Source organism: Poromitra crassiceps (genome assembly GCF_964638095.1).
Source record: "Poromitra crassiceps genome assembly, chromosome: 5".
NCBI classification, from domain to species: domain Eukaryota; kingdom Metazoa; phylum Chordata; class Actinopteri; order Beryciformes; family Melamphaidae; genus Poromitra; species Poromitra crassiceps.
The window spans coordinates 49,039,987-49,061,629 of NC_139642.1; the positions used below are offsets into that span (position 1 = coordinate 49,039,987).

The window sequence follows — 21,643 nt, forward strand, 5'->3', positions numbered from 1 at the left end:
ACCATTTCTTATCATATTCAATATATCTATTTTACCCCCCCCCCCCCCCACACACACACCACACACACAGTTTTTGGATGTGTGTGCAAAATAAATCAGCATTGCTTTTCAGGTAAGTGCCCCTCTCCTGCAAGCGGAAAAGTGACATAGATGTGAAATGAACGGTGATCATTTATGTTTTGTTGAAGAAAGTATTTATTTTTTTGTTACATGTTAATTACATTTATGCAAAGCATTATGCAGCATTATGCAAAACAAACATATGAATACATATAAATATAGGCTACAGTGATTCTCTCAAACTTTTCCATATCAAGGACTACTAATTTAGTCCACGTTATAGGGCCATGGTGCCCAATTTGATGAGATTTTGTCTCTTGGACCTATAGACCAATTCGACAACATAAACATTCTAAATTGCCCCCAGCTTCGTGTGTTTGCTAGCAGCTATAGTAGCCTAATAACTGACAGGTCATATGCTAGATTCAAAACTGTTCCCTAGCAACACAATTCCATGAAAACCGTCTGATTTTTTTTAGTAGATATGATTTTGTCCATTGTACGTAGACTGAGAGATAACAGTGAAACTATGATCAAAATAGCCATTTGTCTACATTCTCTAATTGTGTTAACTTCTTGCAAATTAAAAAATAATGCTGAAGTTTAACAATTCATCCATTTGCTGGGGACCCCCCTGGAACCCCCTCAAGGACCGCTGGTGGTCCCCGGACCCCACATTGAGAACCACAGGGCTAGAACATGTGGGAAAGTAAATAGCAGATAATACACAACCAATTGTTTTTTCTTTGTTTATTAGATTTGTTTTTTAAGATGTCATATTTGTTTTATAAGATGTCAGTTATCCATATTTTGTCTATAACATTCAACTGCCCTTTACACTGTTTTACTAGCTGCTTATGGATGGCAGCTTGTGAAACACCTTATGTATTCTCGTTTGCTCAAAACTACCCTGATAATCCGAGATTATACACAATGTTGCCAGATACAGCTGACGGTCTCCAGCCCAAAGACCATTCAAAAACTGCCAAAACGCACACAAAACCCGCCAAAGCAATTGCAGGTCTATGGAAACAAGCGACTGTAAATCCGCCCAAGCCCATTTCCGCCCGCACAATGCAACTCAAAGCCCAATTGGTGGAAAACCGCCCAATCTGGCAACACTGATTATACACACCATCCTCAGTTATCACCATGGCCAAGGCACATTTTGTCTCATGGTGAAGAAGATGCAGTAGAGATGCTTTCCAACACAGAGATCTAACACTGAGTGAACACTGTGTTATATCATCTGTTTTCCTCTCATCTGGACGGCCCACGGAGATGCCGTTGCCAGGCCGTTTTTCTGATGAGTTATACAGGTAGGCTAGAAAGACTCCCACACGTGGTATGAATCTATTTTAGAAAGAGATTTTCATCCAACACATCATGAATCAATACATGTTAACCACAGCGTGCCAGACTGGTTTCATAGCCGTAACAGCCGTAATAGCTCTTGGACAGCTTTTTCTTGATGTCCTCTTGAGTTTGTTTCAGTGAAGTCTTCAGCAGATAGGCGATCCTCCTGAAACCCTCCTCCAGCCCCATGCCTGTGGAGGCTGAACATGGCTGGACAAACCAGGGCCTGTCCCCACACGCTCTCCTCAAGCCCAGTCTGAGGCAGAGCTCTGCTGGGTCCACAGCTCCAGGCAGGTCCTGTTTGTTGGCCAGGACCACAAGAGGAACTCCTCTGAGGCTTTGGTACCTCAGGATCTGTTGGGTGGAGGAAACACAGTAGAACTCAAGTGATCAAGTATACAAATTCCTAATGGCACATCTTAAACTTAAAAATCTTAAATACGTTTCCAAGCTCCAAACGTTCATAAAGGTCTGGCAACCATTTCTATCCTATTTTTAGTTTGATTCCCCCGTTGTTATAGTGATACAATCAATAGCTTCAACCTCTTTTTCCCTTTTCCTTTCTAAATGAGCACACGATGGGTATTGTTTTTTGTGTTGTGTTGTGTGTGTGTGTGTGTGGGTGTGTGTGTGTGTGAGGGAGTGTGAGTGTGTGTGTGAGTGAGTGAGTGTGTGTGTGTGTGTGTGTGTGTGTGTGTGTGTGTGTGTGTGTGTGTGTGTGTGTGTGTGTGTGTGTGTGTGTGTGTGTGTGTGTGTGTGCGTGCGTGCGTGTGTGTGTGTGTGTGTGTGTGTGCTGGCTAATGTCTAAGTCTAATGTCTAATAATCAAATTGCTCTTTGGCATAAAAAGCCATAGAAGTTCCCGCTCCCCGATCAGGTGTTATTTATTGCTTCAAATGTTTGTTTTTCTAGCAGCTTTTCCATTGCAAATACATTTATTTTGCTAAATATATCATCAAGAATCAAGTTCAAACATTGTAGCTGACTTTACCTGATGGAGCTCCTTGCGCGCCTCCTCCAGCCGCCTCAGGTCCCAGCTGTCCACCACAAACACCAGCCCGGCGGTGTCAGCGTAGTGGTGCCTCCAGTGGGGCCTCATCTTCTTCTGGCCGCCCACATCCCACACCGTCAGCCCCGGGCCGCTGTGCTGCGTCTCCAGCATCTCCACGTTGAAGCCCACCGTCGGCACGGTAACCACGCTCTCGTTGTACTTCAGTTTGTAGAGCAGGGTGGTCTTCCCTGATCCGTCCAGGCCCAGCATCAGCACTTGTACTTGCGTGTGGGGCTTAGAAGCATGAACACCCATGTCTCAAAATACAGAGTCTGTTGTCTGAAGAAGTGCCTTTATCGAAAAACAATTATATTATATCTTCTTCTCGCTGTGTAAACTAAGCTCTATGCTCCAGTGGCTCCAGCTGTATCGTCTGTCTGTGTCAGTGCGCTCACTGAGTCCTTGCCCTGTGTGTGTGCTCTCTTATGGAAAATAATCAGCTTATCAGAATGCCTTTATGTGACACAGAGGCAGAGACTCCTCCTCCGTGTTGTGATACTTCTCGTCATCATTAGTTGCCTTTCAGTCAGGCTATTTATATCCATCTAGTGACGGTGCAAGTTAGAGGAGCATTGAGTTCTCTGGTTACCAATACATCACAACACAGTTAAGAGTCAGGTCACACCTGCCCTAGACCGTATCTCTCTCTCTCTCTCTCTCTCTCTCTCTCACACACACTCTCTCTCTCTCTCTCTCTCTCTCACACACACTCTCTCTCTCTCTCTCTCTCTCTCTCACACACACACACACCAGGAACCAAGAAGCCCAAGTTTGGAAGAAGGGGGAGGGGAGGGGGGTTGTGTGTAATTCCTAGCAGGCTTTCAGCTAGCAGTGACATCGCAGGGCAGTTTTAGGTCATGGTCACTCTCCCTGGCTGGTGTGTGCATGCAGTACATCAGTTTTATCTTTAGACTCACAACATGCCAGAGCTCAGTCACACTCACAACGATGCACCAGGGACGCAGGCTGAGGACGCAGCTTCCAGAAACTAATGCTCCAGGGACGTAGGCCGACGACTTCCAGAAACCTCGAGGCAAAAATAGTTTTGGGGAATTTTTTTAGTAATCTCAAATAGATAGATATACATAGGAATTGTGATAGACTGCAGCATAGTATTTGGTTAAAATCCAATATGCACTAAGATGAACAGGAGTTTAGTGTACTACAGCTACACAGATTGCCGTGAAGAACATCTTCTAATCACCCAGCAGGTGGCACAAACAGACTACAGTTTGTTTTTCCTTCAAATGATAGGTATCAATCTGTGAGGATGTTTAATATCTCGTACACTTTCTTGCTCTTCCGTCTCTCTTCAAACAAGGAACGTGACAGAGGAAACGATATGGCCATTTACCATTTTAATGTTACCTTTTTGATTTACATTTTAAAATTATTAATATTTTTTTTTACAATTTATTAAAGTCAACAAAAAACAAATACAACACATAAACATTCTGTAACATACACATTATTCAGGGAGAATGTACAACTGAAAAAGCACATACAAATGATTTTATCTGGCAAACACCTCTGATGATAAACAATCCAGGGACAGAGACATTGCTGGATAAACAGGGAAGGGGTGATACTAACGTGAAGGACAGTATGTACATTCATCTTACAATGTCATGTCTCTCGGAGACATCCTTTTAATGATGCTAGTCTATTGTGTTATCAAGGTATGACATCAAGGTCGTGCGATGTGCATGGCATGTTCAACTGCATTACATTAAGAACCAACAAGTTAGTTTTGGCAGCAGACTTCATAACAGGAAATGAACATTTTACAAAAATAAGGCAACAATGACATATTTCATTGAAAGGCTTCCCATTACATTTTGAGTGACAGTTCAGAGAAATAGAAATTCAACTGTACTGTACATTATACAGTATGATGTGTATGTGCCAAACTGTGGGACATTTCTGTTCTTTAAGATGACATTGATAATGTCATGTCAACAATTAAAACAAACATACAAATTTAACAGCAGAGAAGCAATCAGAAATCGTTTCAAGGGATTTTTTCTTAAGACAGTCAACAACAAAACAATTGCATTCACTCTCATAGATTGCCCAGGGTCAGCAAATGTGATATGACCAGTGTTGGGAGGGTTACTTTTAAAACGTATTCCACTACAGATTACTAAATACATGCCCTAAAATGAAATTTTTAACATATTCCATTATTTTACTCAAGTTAAGTAACATATTCTAAATACTTTGAATTACTTTTGGAATACTTCAAAATCGTCTTGCTGAGCCCGTTTTTCAGTGTCACTCTGAATGTACGCAAGCTTGAGGGCAATGCGGTCGTAACGTGCACTGATGTAATGTTGTGACTTTCTTCAGCATGTTTGTCAGTCAAATGTTTTTTTTTTATATTTCCAGGTCAAAAACACATTCCTGAGAGAGTCCTGGGCTGGCTGTGCATCTCCTCCGTCATTGCCATTTTCTTGTGGTGTGTGGCAGGTGCACTGCACGCACACAAATTGTTGCACAGTTTTTTAAATCTGTTTATGGAAAATGCGCGCCTCATGTGAACTTTAGAGCAAATAAAACAAAACAAACAAATAAAGTAATCCCTTAAAAGTAATCTATTTTTAAAGACAGTATTCAGAATACCACAAATTTAAACTGTAACTGTAATGGAATACAGTTAATCTATATATTTTGCATTTTAAATACTGTATTTTGAGTACATGTATTCTGTAACTCCCCAACCCTGGATATCATAATGTAACTACTGCTTTTGCTGTACAATTAGAACAATGGTATTTGGACAAGCATCATTTGTGTTGTTCATGTATGAAGGGAATAAATTCATGATGATTTTGACCGTCCAAGTGTGTTTGATCCAAGGGAAAAAATAACATCGCAACATACCAAACTATTATAGTTTTCAGTGCAGTCATTTGGGTAGAAGTCAATAGAAGTCTTAGACAATGTGGAAACATAGATTTAGCAAACTAGAAAAATAAACTAAAGTTAGTGTAGTGGTCACATTGATATCGAGTGAAAGACAACATTTGAAATGAAATAATATGGTAGTAAAAACTCCATGCTGTCTTGTATTGTTACATTTTCATTTGATTGGCTAGAGATTGAATTGGTTGTAATTTGAAACTTGTGTGAGAGTGTGCAAGACTCATCTCAATGTTACTCACTCACTGACTCACTCACACAGCTAAAACTGATTTATTTGCATAACAGTGATCCAGCTCACACTAAGGTGTCTGAAAGATATGGCCGAGGTGAAATGAATAGACACGTTCTTAGAAATGTCACTTTCACAACAGTAAAAGTGAGAGAGAGAGAGAGAGAGAGAGGGGGGGGGGGAGGGGTTTGAATGGCTAATTTCGGTAAATATTTTTGATAGAAATAGTGCTCGCTCCAAAAGTTGCGGGTTCTGTGTTTTATTTTTCCCCTCTGTAAGCCTATCTATTACATACATATATTCAAAGATAGTAGAGATATGTGGCAGAGCAGTGACGGGTGGCTCTACTGCTCGCTGGCCTTGCCTTTAAACTTGACCACCATGACCGTGATGTTGTCGGGGCAACCGCGGTAGAAGGACTGGAGGACGATGCTCTTGGCGCCGAAGTGGGGCTCGTCCAGCCGCTCCTTGATGAAGCGGACTGCCTCCTCGTTGCTGAAGGCGTCCCACAGGCCGTCCGACGCCAGGATCATGAATTCGGGCTGCAGCTTGTCCAGGTCAAAGGTCATGATGTCGGGATCGGGTATGACCACGTTGAGGTTCTTTAGCGGGTAGTCGCCCAGAGAGCGGGACATGGCCAGGATGCCCTGAACACGCCAGGAGCCGTTGAAACTGATGAAGCCACCTGGAGAGACAGACAGACAGACGATGCCAGAGATGGTAAGGGAGAATATAAAAAGAAGTGTAGCAGAAGTGAGGGAAAAGGGAGGGAGCAAGGTGTGTGTGTGTGTGTGTGTGTGTGTGTGTGTGTGTGTGTGTGTGTGTTTTAGTAGAAGATAAAAATAGAGGACACAATGAGGATAGGACAAAGTCAAGAACAGAGACGAGGATAGCACAAAGGTGAGAGGAGCTGAAGAGAAACAGATGTTTTTATCTTACTGCCATTAGAGAACAGTGATGAAAGATATATATATTTTTTTTTAGCTAGAACCAGCTAGCAGCCGGTCTAACCTGCATCAACTAATTAATGAGACCATCCATTCACATGAAAGAACAAAGAATACGATAAATCAGTGCCACCAATGTGTTTTCACTTGCTCCGTGCCGCTTTGGCTCCCGGGAATCAATTGTTTGTTTTGGATACGGTTCAATTCGTGTCACATCCTGCAAGTACAGCTGTGTGTCGTCTGTAATGGCTGAAGCAGATTACGTGCGGGCAGAGAATCTCACACGCGCCTGTGTGTATGAGAGGCAGACTTCCATACAAGGCCAAGACATCTTTCTTAGGAACGAGGCTCAGTGTAAAAAAAGAGGAAGATTTCAGCGTTACACATTCAGTTAGTCAGGGGAAGCTCATTGCTTTGGGATCATTGTTAGGCAAATGTTACACTCTGCAATAAGAAACACGATTCACTATAATAACCAGCTATAATGAGGCCATTAATTCAGCTGATTAATTCAGTAATTAGCACATTTTCATTATGCCAAAAATACTTGTCTTCACATAACACATTGGTGGTATTGATATGGCCAACAATGAAATGATGATGATGAAGTCCTCCCGAGTCCCGACTGTCAGTGGCAAACAGATAAAGACTTAATGGAGCCCGTGGGTGGTGTGCCAATATGCCTGATGTGCGGATCCAAAATGTCTCTTTGAAGCAGGAGAGAGTTCGTCTCAGCGCCTCTCTGAGTTTGACTTGTTCTATATGCAGGTAGTGTTTAAAGAGGCCTCACTGTATTGTTCTATATGCAGGTAGTGTTTAAAGAGGCTTCACTGTATTGTTCTATATGCAGGTGGTGTTTAAAGAGGCCTCACTGTATTGTGCTATATGCAGGTAGTGTTTAAAGAGGCCTCACTGTATTGTTCTATATGCAGGTAGTGTTTAAAGAGGCTTCACTGTATTGTGCTATATGCAGGTAGTGTTTAAAGAGGCCTCACTGTATTGTTCTATATGCAGGTAGTGTTTAAAGAGGCCTCACTGTATTGTTCTATGCAGGTAGTGTTTAAAGAGGCCTCACTGTATTGTTCTATGCAGGTAGTGTTTAAAGAGGCCTCACTGTATTGTTCTATATGCAGGAAGTGTTTAAAGAGGCCTCACTGTATTGTTCTATATGCAGGTAGTGTTTAAAGAGGCCTCACTGTATTGTTCTATATGCAGGTAGTGTTTAAAGAGGCCTCACTGTATTGTTCTATATGCAGGTAGTGTTTAAAGAGGCCTCACTGTATTGTTCTATATGCAGGTAGTGTTTAAAGAGGCCTCACTGTATTGTTCTATATGCAGGTAGTGTTTAAAGAGGCCTCACTGTATTGTTCTATATGCAGGTAGTGTTTAAAGAGGCCTCACTGTATTGTTCTATATGCAGGTAGTGTTTAAAGAGGCCTCACTGTATTGTTCTATATGCAGGTAGTGTTTAAAGAGGCCTCACTGTATTGTTCTATGCAGGTAGTGTTTAAAGAGGCCTCACTGTATTGTTCTATATGCAGGTAGTGTTTAAAGAGGCCTCACTGTATTGTTCTATATGCAGGTAGTGTTTAAAGAGGCCTCACTGTATTGTTCTATATGCAGGTAGGTGTTTAAAGAGGCCTCACTGTATTGTTCTATATGCAGGTAGTGTTTAAAGAGGCCTCACTGTATTGTTCTATGCAGGTAGTGTTTAAAGAGGCCTCACTGTATTGTTCTATATGCAGGTAGTGTTTAAAGAGGCCTCACTGTATTGTTCTATGCAGGTAGTGTTTAAAGAGGCCTCACTGTATTGTTCTATATGCAGGTAGTGTTTAAAGAGGCCTCACTGTATTGTTCTATGCAGGTAGTGTTTAAAGAGGCCTCACTGTATTGTTCTATATGCAGGTAGTGTTTAAAGAGGCCTCACTGTATTGTTCTATATGCAGGTAGTGTTTAAAGAGGCCTCACTGTATTGTTCTATATGCAGGTAGTGTTTAAAGAGGCTTCACTGTATTGTTCTATATGCAGGTAGTGTTTAAAGAGGCCTCACTGTATTGTTCTATATGCAGGTAGGTGTTTAAAGAGGCCTCACTGTATTGTTCTATATGCAGGTAGTGTTTAAAGAGGCCTCACTGTATTGTTCTATGCAGGTAGTGTTTAAAGAGGCCTCACTGTATTGTTCTATATGCAGGTAGTGTTTAAAGAGGCCTCACTGTATTGTTCTATACGCAGGTAGTGTTTAAAGAGGCCTCACTGTATTGTTCTATATGCAGGTAGTGTTTAAAGAGGCCTCACTGTATTGTTCTATATGCAGGTAGTGTTTAAAGAGGCCTCACTGTATTGTTCTATATGCAGGTAGTGTTTAAAGAGGCCTCACTGTATTGTTCTATATGCAGGTAGTGTTTAAAGAGGCCTCACTGTATTGTTCTATATGCAGGTGGTGTTTAAAGAGGCCTCACTGTATTGTTCTATACGCAGGTAGTGTTTAAAGAGGCCTCACTGTATTGTTCTATATGCAGGTGGTGTTTAAAGAGGCCTCACTGTATTGTTCTATATGCAGGTAGTGTTTAAAGAGGCCTCACTGTATTGTTCTATATGCAGGTAGTGTTTAAAGAGGCCTCACTGTATTGTTCTATATGCAGGTAGTGTTTAAAGAGGCCTCACTGTATTGTTCTATATGCAGGTGGTGTTTAAAGAGGCCTCACTGTATTGTTCTATATGCAGGTGGTGTTTAAAGAGGCCTCACTGTATTGTTCTATATGCAGGTAGTGTTTAAAGAGGCCTCACTGTATTGTTCTATATGCAGGTAGTGTTTAAAGAGGCCTCACTGTATTGTTCTATATGCAGGTAGTGTTTAAAGAGGCCTCACTGTATTGTTCTATATGCAGGTAGTGTTTAAAGAGGCCTCACTGTATTGTTCTATATGCAGGTAGTGTTTAAAGAGGCCTCACTGTATTGTTCTATATGCAGGTAGTGTTTAAAGAGGCCTCACTGTATTGCTGCATTAGGTTGAGGTGAGCAGTTATAGGACTTTTGTCATCACAATTCCTGATTGCACTTCGTTCCTGTACTGTGAAATCCTTGTTTTCAACAATCGTCTGTTTCCCCCCCAACATATGCGAGGCCACATGGTTATTTCAGCATAAATAACAAATAGTTTTGCAGGAAATGACTCACTTTGTTTTGTTTGTTTTGCCAGTGAGTGTGTGGTTAGGTTTTTGTTTTGAATGTGAAGTTACATAGTGGAAACATTCATCATTTTCACAGTCGACTGAGATCAGAAAGGATTGAGCAGGGCAGGTGGAGGCAAATCTGACCTTATCAACATGGGACAGACCGGGGGTTCGGTTCGAACCCCCATGGCTGTGGGAATGCCTCTGTTGGCGGTTGCGAGAACGCCGTTCAGGGTTACGCTCCCGTTCCGTACCACAGGTGGGAGAAGGAGCTGCTCCAGCATGGGGAGAAAGCTCTGACCCCAGCCCTTTGGGGCACTGTCCTCCATGGGCCATTCAATTGGAGCTGCACATGGATCCTCCACATCACATGTCTGGGGAGCCATAGTACCAGGCACGTGACCATAGATACACTTTTCCAAGCTGCTCTATAGGCAGCGCAGTGACCTGTCCTCTGCGAAAAGTGGACAATGGGGATATATGAACACCGTGGTTCACAAGTAAAACACACTACTGCTTAGGCAGGCTAAATTCACCCACTGCTTGTACGCGTACAAGGGGGAATAAATGAACAATCCCACCTCCTGCGGACAGAGGTTAAGGGAGACACTAGAATGGTGTTCTCTCTCAACCAGAGAAGACAGCACATCAGCATCCTCCACGGCACCCCCCCCCCCCCAGAGACTTGTCCCCATTACAATATGATGATCACAATATGAAGGAGAAAAAAACCTAGAATGCCCTATATGGTGGAAGAGCTAAGGCCGGAGATGTACGTGCTCTGGGCTATGCGTTCGCGTGCGTATCCTGCGTCCGTCTGGAGCACGGCCGTCGGCCTATCCAAATTAGCGCTACACGTGCTATTTTTGTCATCGCCTCTGAATGTTAGCCAACAAAAGATTTCACCTGGTGTTGTGGCAGAGCAGATCAGTACAATCCGGTGAACTCCTGGATGTCCTGCTTGCACTCCTCAGCACGAGTGACCTGGTTGGGGAAGTCTGTGAGCTGTTTGTGAGTGACGGTCACCGGCCCGTCCGACATCTCCTTCGGAAGACCCTTCAGTGCATCTTCCAGCCAGCGGCAGAATGTGGGCCTGTCGAATACCATGATCTCCCACAACACCTCCCTCGGCCACATGGGGCAGCGTGCACCGCGGCAGGCAGAAGCAGCACATTAGCTGGGTGACCAGCTCAGAGCAAATGAACCAATTCATTAGCCAATAGCCAATGAACAGCCAGGAAGGGGTCTCGCGCTACTTTTGAATGCTAAAATAAAGCTGATAATGTACAATTTGATAATAAAAAATAAAAAAACTCAAAGTACAACACAAACTGTCCATTTTGCGGCAACTCGACAGTGCTGCTTAATCCAGAACTTTACTTCCTGGAACTCTTGAGAGTAAAAAACTGCTCCATCGGAGTGAATGGAGATGTCGTGACTCTTCTATATACAAGGCTCTGGACCAGCTGCTCCATGGCCTGCCCAATCAGCTGCTGTCGCACCTCAAAGTCCTCCTTGTGGTCGTTGGTGACTCCCGTGTGGATGATGTCTTGGAGGAACTTCATGACACTGCAGTTGGCATCCCGGTGGTGCAGTGTGGTGGTGGCACACTGAGTGATGTGAACAACGATGCTACTACTGAGCAAGGTTACTGGACTACGCTGAACAAACCTGATGGCAAGCCTGAAGAGGTCATCCACGGTGTCGGGGTGGCTCTATATGTAAAAAGAACTTTAAACTGGATCCTAAATATGCTACCGACAGTAACGTTAGTATTTGAGTCGGATAGATTTCTAGTAGGTCCTTATGTTGCCCGGGAAACCTGTGCCTCCAATTATACTAATATGACTCTTGCATCCTCTTGTGGTCTGGAAGTGGCTCCAGAGAGCCAATGGGCATTAGAGCTGGTCCATGTTGTCGCAGATATCAGAAATGATATCTACATTGTGACATCAGTGATGTCATAAATCCCATGTTGCACCTAGGGTGCATCGTCTCCAGAGTCTCCAGCCTAGGAATCGAGGATGTCATAATGTTATGATGTCATAATGTCGAACACATACTTCAGTCCCTTCATAATGCCTTCCGTTTGAGACCGATTTTGGTCACGAAAGTGACATCGGGCATGACTGATGATGTCATACCCACTAATGATGTCATAGACATCTTGATGTCATAATGTTATGAAGTTATGATGTCACGTTTTGTTACCGCATTCAAGACAACTCGGACCGCCGTAAGTTTCAACACGGAACCTCTGCCCCAGAAATATTTGTGTTCACGCTGCACTTCCCACTCGGGGGGAAAAACCAAACACAGACTATAGGTTGCTATAGCAACCCGTGTTCGCATTGTAGCTACCTACTAGCTAACAATGCTAACCGAACATGCTGAATGCTGAATTTCACATATTGCTCTAATCAGAGCAAAACATAGATGAAACAAACACATATTAACATTAACATTACATAATTAAAACGTAAAATTGTGTGTTAAAACATTAACAAACGTCTTTATAATAATTCTGTGATTACCATTAACGATACAAGTCACCATTTTTTTTTATTTTTTTTTTAACCTTTATACAGGGGGAGTCTCACTGAGAGCAATGCTCTCTTTTTCAGGAGCTCCCTGTTCACATTCACACACATTTTGATGTGGCTATGACGTCAACTCAGACAAAGCGGAGCTCTGGATGATACCCGAATTTCCGACCTGGAACCCATTTTTTCAGGTGGTCCGAGTTGTCATGAACGTGGTGCATCACAAAAGTGACATTGGGCCTAACTGATGATGTCATACCCACTAATGATGTCACATAGACATCATGATGTTATGATGTCATAAACTTATTGGGGAGGGAGCATGGTGAGGCGTGTATACTTTTCGCAACCCAGTTAAGGTGAAACCACGCCCACCTTGCTCACATCACTTACGCTCGCTCGCACGGATGTTGGCAAGATTGGAAAATACTTTGGAAAGAAAGAAAGAAAGAAAGAAAGAAAGAAGGAAAGAGAGAAAGAATGAAGATCGCCCGTTATGCAACAGAGCGGATATATATCACTTTATGCATAATATGACACGTAATTACGTGGATATATATCACTTTATGCATATAAGACATTATTTAAATAGTAAGACAGATATTAACATTGTTTTTTCTTGGCTAGTTTGATTGACCATGTATTCCGGAGTGGAGGCTGGCTTGACCGCAGTCGAATTGCAGGCAGTCTGCAGTAGAAGGGCGTGTGTAAATGGATGATCACAAAAAGGCGAACAAATCATCTGTTTGAAGTTACAATTGGCGTGAAGTTTTCTGAAGGTTTAATCTTGCGGTTAGGGCAAAAATGTAGTTTAAGATCTACTTATGCAACAGCCTGTGTCTAGTTTTTGGTCTTGCCTGCAAGTTTGTCTGTTGCTAGTTCCAGTTTACCAAGTGTCAAGTGTTTCAAGCCCGTCAAGTGTCTGCGCGTGGAGCCACTACTCTCGCATCTAACTGACCATTCCCTCATTCGGGAGTTCCGTGAGTCCGGCTGAGAGGGGGGGTAGTGTTAGATTATGTCACTGCTGGTGATGAGGTCACCAAGGATGTCAACAGTGATGATGCCACAGTGATGATGTCATAATTGATGATAATGTTATCATTGATGATTTCACTGATGTCACGCTTGACACATGATGTCACTGTTGAAGGTTACGATGCCACATTGATGATGTCACTGTTGAAGGTTTTAATGATGTCAACAGTGATGATGTCATAATGGATGATGTCATCATTGATGATTTACACCTCACATATGATGTCTGTTGAAGGTTACTTAGTCATACCGTAATGTGATGTCATTTTCGAGGGCTATAAGAGTCTGCTCTGCACGCTGGCAGATCGTAAATTCAGTTTAAGATCTACTTTTACAACAGCCTGTGTCTAGTCTTTGTTCTTGCCCGCAAGTTTGTCTGTTGCTAGTTCCAATTTACCCAAGTGTCAAGTGTTTCAAGCCGGTCAAGTGTCTGGATCCACTACTCTCCTCACTGTTGAAAACGATTAGAAACCTTTGTTCTCCACTCAACTACCTTTATTTTTGAAATCATCATCTGAACTACAACTGGGGTTCAACTGGCTCAACTGAGAAATAGATGTTTTGTTTTTCAATTATAGAATTTCTCTCTGTGCTTTTGTGAAACAGGCTAGTTCTAAACCCATCGCTGTCTTTAATGCATACTTTAATGAGAAAGGAAACAATATTGAATTTCAGTTGACCGAGTCCATAAAATCATTCAATTGTCTTAATTTGCCCTCTCTTGATCCCCATATGAATAAAATGTCATCTATGAAACCTTTATAAAAGGACATGTGCTGGGGGAGGAGGAGAGGGTGCTCCAAAGGTCCAACATAATACGAGGCAAAGCTGGGTGACATTTTAGATTCCATTCTCGCACTGAATCCTGAAGATAAAAGTCATTACCAAAAATGAAGTAAGTAGTTGTCAAAAGGATCATACAGTAATAAATCTATAGCTGTCTGAGTCCCCCTTGATGGCACCAGGCAGTTCAATTGACAAAATCCCACGGCACACCTGGACTTGCCTCACGTCACGGCACACAAGTAAGTGTGCAGCAGCACACCATTTAGGCAGCACTAATCTGCCCTATAGGGGGAACCTCTAGTGTATGAATGTGTTCCTAGCATGAGTTGAATGTTTCTCTATAACAGTATTTTATAACCTTTCTTCTATCGGTGGTTATATGGTGTTTTTGTAAATTGCTTTATTGAATAATTGAATACTCCGCCTTAAGAAGGCCTGTTGGCTGAAACGTTCGTTGCTGCTGCCCAGATGATCAATTAAACTTGTGAAAGGACATTTAGCGGCGTGCTGGCTTGTTCTCTCTTCTAAATTGAATGTCTCTAGTCTAGACACAGACAGACACTCTCACGGACGTCATAACATAATGTCCTGCATCATATACTATGGTAGCAGGACATCATAACATAATGTCCTGCATCATATACTATGGTAGCAGGACGTAATTATGAGTTTCTATCAGTATGCTACTAATGTAGACATGTAGATGGCACTAAGTTAAATTAAAAGCAATGGCAGAAAAGGTCAGTATCTGTGTTGCAAGCCTGTTACACAAACAAGCAGACAACACTTCAGTGAGACCACAAATCTGAAGGTTTTTTTTCAGTACCCACATGGACCATTAGATGGAGATGATGGACCATCCTGACTGCTGACCACACTGACTATTCTGGCAAACTCTTCAACACAACAGAGAATAGGCAGATAGGGTAGGCCTATAAATACATCTTAAATATGTTGCACTGGGTTCAATTGATAGCCCAATCTGCTACTAATGTAGCATGCTATCAATTACTGGATTATGCTGTTAAAGCAAATGGTTTTGGTTAGCTTTGATGCTCACCAGCCTTCTTGATCCTCTTGCGTTCTTTGAGCTGGTAAGGTTTGTGGTCGTGTGATAGAGGAATGGCGTTGCCATCTTTATCACAAAGAACTCCACGCGAGTCTCCAACATTGGCCACTATCAGCTCCTTATCAGACAGCAGGGCCACCAGACATGTAGTACCTGAAACAGAAAGGTGGGAGACAGACGAGAGAGAGAGATGGGAGAGATATGGGGGCGGGGGGGAAAGAAAGTAGTGACGAGCTTATTATTACGCTTCTCATAACAACCTTAATCCAAAACAATTCTGTGATTGTGAAGGGATACAAACTCAGCCCTGTCTCTGTGCACATACTCACACTCCTCCTCCAACACACACACCTGCAAACTGACCTCCTTTGCACTAGAACAGCACAACCTCAACACACATGCAGCTGCAACAATGCACAAGCCTTTGAAACTGTACTTCAGTCAAAGTTGTCCTCCTCCTACCAACCACTCTGAAATGCTTTCATTTCATCTCTCCTTCCTCTCTTTGTTTAGCTTCCCAGCCAGGCAGAACAGAGTCTGGACTGAGGTTCTGGGGCCTATTGTGTCAGATCCAAAGCCTGTAGCGAGAGACGATCTGCCTGTTTGGCCATCTGCTCACACAGAGCTAAGACAAAACTGGAGAGGAGGTGTGTGTGTGGGGGTGTGGGTTTAGAGGAGAGAAAAGATGGGGGTCCTACCGTACTGGACCACCCTGAGAGAGAGAAAGACAGAAAAATGGGACATACAGTATAGCCAAACTCTGAGGATTAATTACAAAGTAAACTAATTTATAAACAGGCACGAATTCGCGAAAGCTGCCACCACATATGCAGATTTCAGAAATGCAGGATGGCAGGGGCAGCCAACCCTACTCTGCCTCTGCCATCCTGCATTTCAAAATGTGCCCCCCTTTTAGCCAATTGGCATGAACACAAACCCCCCCCCCCCCACACACACACACACACACACACACTTGACCTCCCCAATTTCAGCCTCCTAGGGCGAAAACTGCCCGCTATTTTTGTGGACCAACCGACCATCTAGAACTGCTGGTTGCAGTTAAAAACCTCCACACCGATTGGATGATTGTGATATCGGCTTGTGTTCCCGACCGCAGAGTTAATGGAAACTCTAAAACAAAGGTAGTGAAGATTGGTTGAAGTGCCATCGTATGAATCTGAATGGCCTATTAACTTTTGAGACTTTCCTCAAGTTCTCTACACGTCGGTGTTAACGTTTTGCACTGACTGACAGCCGAGCCGGTTTGTGTAGCAGGCACTCCCTCCCAAGGGCTTTGAGCCAAATGAAACAGATCCATCTCCCCAGTGAACGGTTGAATCCCCCAGAGATCAAACATACAGAGACACCCAGAGATGATTGAGCAGCAACGCGCGGGAGAGGCAGCAGAGGTGGCAGTGGATGAATATGGAATGAAGAGGAAATCAGAGGAGGGGTGGAGAACAAGTGGAAGGCAGAGGGAAAGAGAAAGAATGAGGGATGAGCAAAGAGCGAGAAAAGAGATGATTTCTCAGCAGCATTTATAGTTTTAGGTGAGAAGAAAAATGACAAACAGAAAAATGTGCAGAAAAGGAGCAGGCAGAGAAAAACTGGGAAAACTAGGAAGAGCACCAGCTGCAAAGGAGGCTGTGAAGAATGAGGTTAATATTGATGCGACTTGTAAATGACCTAATCAATCGTTCTCACTCATTCTGGGAAGTCTATTTCTATTACGGTAGTTTCATCACTAGTGCAGTGCCCGTTCGCCCCGCTGCTCGGAGTTGCCAGGTCAGCCAGACCATATACACTGCTTTTAAAGTCCAGCAGCATTGCTATCATTGCCAAATGTATTGTGACATCAATAAAGTAACACCATAAATGTTGAGTGTGTCAGCATTGAAAGCAGTTTTCCCGAAAAACGGCTGTTTCACCTAGGTCCTAAAATGACCTTGTAGACAGTAGATACAGTAGACCAGTGGTTCTCAACCTTTATGTAGTCTCAGGGATCGCGTCTGATTAGTTATTCCAGAACTGTCCATAGTAGATTGGCAGGTATCAGTGAAGAGTGTGAAAGCTATGAACAGAATCGGTCGGTACCGCCCCTTTCCAAGATGGTGGATTTGTTTGAAGCTCTCTAACATCTAGACCTATTTTTAACAAATTACCTGAATTTAAGGGACCTGGTATTTCAAATTTGTGTCTCTACTTGTTCTTTTGTGGGATACAAGTGGATAGAACATCTTAATACCGACGGATGGTCGCTACTTTTTGAGATATTTGGTGGATTCATTTTGGCTGGCCTGTTGGCTGGAGAAGCCAACTACTGCCATGCCTAAAGGCAAACCCATCAACATCCCTGAGGAGACAAGTGATCTGGGAACAGAAGAGACTGTCTCCATGGCTCAGGTGCGTGAGTTGCTTGACCAGCAAAAGGAGTTCTATAAAGCTCTCCTTGAACAACAGGAGAGGAGTTTTAAGACATGTGTGGAAATTGTTTTTGAGTCCTCAAACAAAAGGGTGGCAGAGCTGCAGAAAGAAGTCCATGAACTTAAAGCTAGTCTGGATTTCACCCAAAAGGAGTTTGATGATCTTAAATTGTCTAAAACTGTAATGGAAACTGTCAACAAAAGCCTAATCTCCCTCAATGAGAAATCGGATTACAATGAGAGCCAGTCCAGGCGCAACAATCTCATTTTTGATGGCATCCAAGAGTCTGAGAGTGAAACATGGTCAGATTCTGAGGCTAAAGTGAAGAAGCTGCTGTCAGAGAAATTAGGAATTGACCACCAGAAAATTGAGCTGGAGCGTGCCCACAGGTCTGGAAAGATCTCATCTGAGGCCACCAGGCCTAGGCCCATTGTCGCTAAGTTTCTGCGCTTCAAGGACAAACAGGAAGTTCTCAGCAATGCCAAAAAACTGGCAGGCACTAACATCTACATCAATGAGGACTACCCTGAGGCGGTCCGGCAGAAACGCAGAGATCTCCTCCCTGCAATGAAGGAAGCCAGGAAGAGGGGGGACATCGCCTACCTCCGCTATGACAAGCTCATCGTTCACCCACCAACTAAGAAACCTGACGAGAAACCCAAGAGAACCAGCACCAAACCAGGGACCTCTGGAAGATAGATACACCTGCTTACACACACATTCTCATTTAGTAACTGATTCATGAGCATGTCCATGCCCACTAATGGAATGCTCTCTGTGCTATACCTGTCATAATATTCTTTCACAGAAAACCGTTTATTGTTCCTGCTGTAAAAAGTGTTATCACCTGGGATGCACATCTATTGATGAACATGAATATGACATGAGTGAATGGAGCTCTTGGACTTGTTCTGAGTGTGTCTCCATATTTCCCTATCATGACATTGATGATGAGAACCTAGCTGCTGAGTGCAAGAGACCATCTGTTCCAAATGATATGGGATTCAACCTTTTGGAGCTAAGTAATCAGAGTAATACAAAATTTATGGAGTGTTTTGATCCTGACTCAAACTGTCTTAATTCTCTAACATCTGAGTCACACTCTTGTGATTATTTCAGTATTGATCATTTTAACACCTTACTACAGGATATGTTGGAGCCCCAATCAAAGCAGTTCTCAACGTTTCATTTAAATGTGCGTAGTCTCTCAAAAAACCATGACCTACTTATTCATTTTTTATCATCATTAAATCACACATTTTCAATTTTGGCTTTTACAGAAACATGGCTGTCAAATGAGTCTACATCTTTCTTTGACATACCTAACTATCATTCCCTGCACCATTGTAGAACTGGAAGAGGTGGAGGAGGTGTTTCTATATATGTACACCATGAACTTCAAGTCAAACCAAGGGAGGATTTAGTTCTAAATTCAGAGTCTTGTGATGTTGAGTCACTCTTTGTTGAAATACCCTCCTGTGATGTATTTGCTGGGAAATGTGTTATTATAGGTTGTATTTACAAGCCTCCTGATGCAAACATTGAATATTTCAATTCCAGTCTTGCTTGTGTTTTGAACAAAATTAATAGAGAAGGTAAAGTGTGTTTTCTACTAGGTGATTTTAACATCAACCTATTTCACAGTGAGTCCCATTCCCTTACAGCTGATTTTCTGAATATGTTATATACAAATTCGTTATACCCCTTGATCACCAAACCAACCCGAATGACTGCCTCATCTGCAACCCTTATTGACAACATATTTACCAACTCTCTTAATAATGTATGGAAGTCTGGTGTCTTCTACTCTGACATATCAGATCATTTTCCAGTGTTTCATTTAACATCAACAGGCTTAAACATCCAACAGGAGGTAGTCAAACCTCAAAGGTCTAGAGTGTTTAATGAGAGAAACATTGTCTGTTTTGAGAAGCAAATTGGTGATGTCCAATGGGATGATGTGTATACTCATGATGATGTGGAACAAGCATATCAGTCATTAATGGCTTCATTCAACTCAGTATTTAATCAGTGTTTTCCGCTGGTCAGTAAGAAAACAAAAAAAGACAGAACTTTCAGGAAACCCTGGTTTACTCCAGGTCTTCACAAGTCCTTACTAACTAAGAATAAGTTGTATAAGAAATGCCTCAGTAATCCATCCCTCTCGAATACTGCAAACTATAAAAAGTATAGAAATAAATATAATCACCTAATTAGAATTGTTAAGAAAAAGTATTTCTCTAATAAGTTTGATGAGGCTTCAAATAACATAAAATCTACATGGGGAGTCATCAACCAGCTCCTGAATAGAAAAAAAACTTCAGCCACTCTTCCATCCCAGTTTGCTGATGAAAATAGAGAATACTCTGATCCATCTGAAATTGCTTGTGCTTTTAACAATTATTTTGTCAATATTGGCTCAGTTCTGTCAAAGAGGATTGATCATATTGATGGTTCTCCAATAGAGTTCTTGAAAGGTTGCTATCATCCTATTGAAAGTTTCAATCCTCCCACTGAGAAGGAAATTATTGACATAATAACTAGTCTGAAAGACTCAGCTTCTGGACACGATGACATCAGATCAAGTCTAATTATTAGGATTAGTTCTTCTATTATTGGGCCATTGACCTATGTTCTCACTAAATCCTTGGAAACGGGATTAATACCAAAAGACCTTAAAATTGCGAAAGTTGTCCCTGTGTTTAAATCTGGTGATTGTAGTCAATTTAGTAATTATCGCCCTATTTCTGTTCTTCCTTGTTTTTCAAAGGTCTTGGAGAAGCTAGTTTACAATAGAATGATGAATCATCTGCAGGAATGGGACATTCTGTATAAACATCAATATGGATTTAGGAAAAAGCATTCCACAGAAATGGCTATACTTCAGCTAGTTGACAAAATTCACAATGCCTTTAATAAAAATGAATATGCCTTAGGAATATTTCTCGATTTATCCAAAGCCTTTGACACAGTTAATTATGACATCTTACTGCAAAAGCTGCTACATTATGGATTTTCTGGAACTACCTATAAATGGCTCAACAATTATATTCATAATCGACAACAGTTTGTCAATGTTAATGGATTTTCCTCAGAGTATTCTACTTTAACCTGTGGGGTCCCACAGGGATCAATTCTTGGACCACTTTTGTTTCTTATTTATATTAATGACCTGTCTGCAGTTATGTCCTGCTTATTTCCTGTACTTTTTGCAGATGATACAAATTTATTATTTTCGCATAATGATTTCTCTGTACTTATGGCCAAGGCTAATTCAGACTTAGAATACATTTCCAAATGGTTCAAATTAAATAAATTATCATTAAACGTGAAAAAATCCAGTTTTATTGTATTTACATCCAAAAATAAAACATACCATAAATCTGATTCAAATTTATTTATTGGAAATAATCAAATTGCCCAGGTATCATCAACAAGTTTTCTTGGTGTCTTGATTGATGAAAGATTGAGCTGGAAGAGCCATATTTATCATGTATGCAATAAAATATCGAAGTCTGTTGGTATAATTCGTAAATTTAGAAGTCTGGTTAATCAGAAATGCCTATTAACCCTTTACTATAGTTTAATCTATCCATATCTTACATACTGCAATATAATCTGGGGAGCAACTTATCCTACTCACCTTCACAATCTTTATTTATTACAGAAAAGGTTTTGTAGAATTTCAACTTTCAGTGACTGGATTGCTCATTCAGATCCGCTCTTTAAACAGTTAAATATCTTAACAATTTTCAATTTAAATAAGTACTTAACATGTATTTTTATTTTCAATGTATTGTCCCAGGATGTTTCCACTCCCTTGCCCTGTAAAGCTTTTTTTCAGGTAAATTGCAACGTTCACAATATCAACACTAGACAAGCCAAGTTGTTACACCCCCCATTTTTCCGCACTGGACTCTGTCAGTTCTCTATCAGATATAGGGGTGTCCAGATATGGAACAATATTTATCATCTTGTATCCCAGTCCAAATCTCTCAATCATTTCAAACACAAATTTAAGATCTATCTGATGAACCTAACTTAAT

General features: G+C 41.8%; 1 protein-coding gene and 1 pseudogene across 2 annotated transcripts in view; both read right to left on the reverse strand.

Moving 5' to 3' along the window:
* Positions 1 to 1,461: 1,461 nt before the first annotated feature.
* LOC310776561 (ADP-ribosylation factor-like protein 14 pseudogene) lies at positions 1,462 to 2,721 on the reverse strand (annotated as a pseudogene). Its single transcript has 2 exons — positions 2,407 to 2,721; positions 1,462 to 1,770 (listed from the first exon to the last, which is right to left on the reverse strand). The product of its transcript is annotated as an ADP-ribosylation factor-like protein 14 pseudogene (transcript).
* Positions 2,722 to 5,964: 3,243 nt separating this feature from the next.
* Positions 5,965 to 21,643, reverse strand: part of ppm1lb (protein phosphatase, Mg2+/Mn2+ dependent, 1Lb) — a gene marked incomplete at both ends in the record, with an annotated part of 69,176 nt that continues 53,497 nt past the window's right edge. Inside the window, 2 exons of the mRNA XM_083637031.1 lie at positions 5,965 to 6,305; positions 15,165 to 15,326. Of these exons, the coding sequence (XP_083493157.1) occupies positions 5,965 to 6,305; positions 15,165 to 15,326 (503 nt within the window). The remainder of the gene's footprint in view (positions 6,306 to 15,164; positions 15,327 to 21,643) is intronic.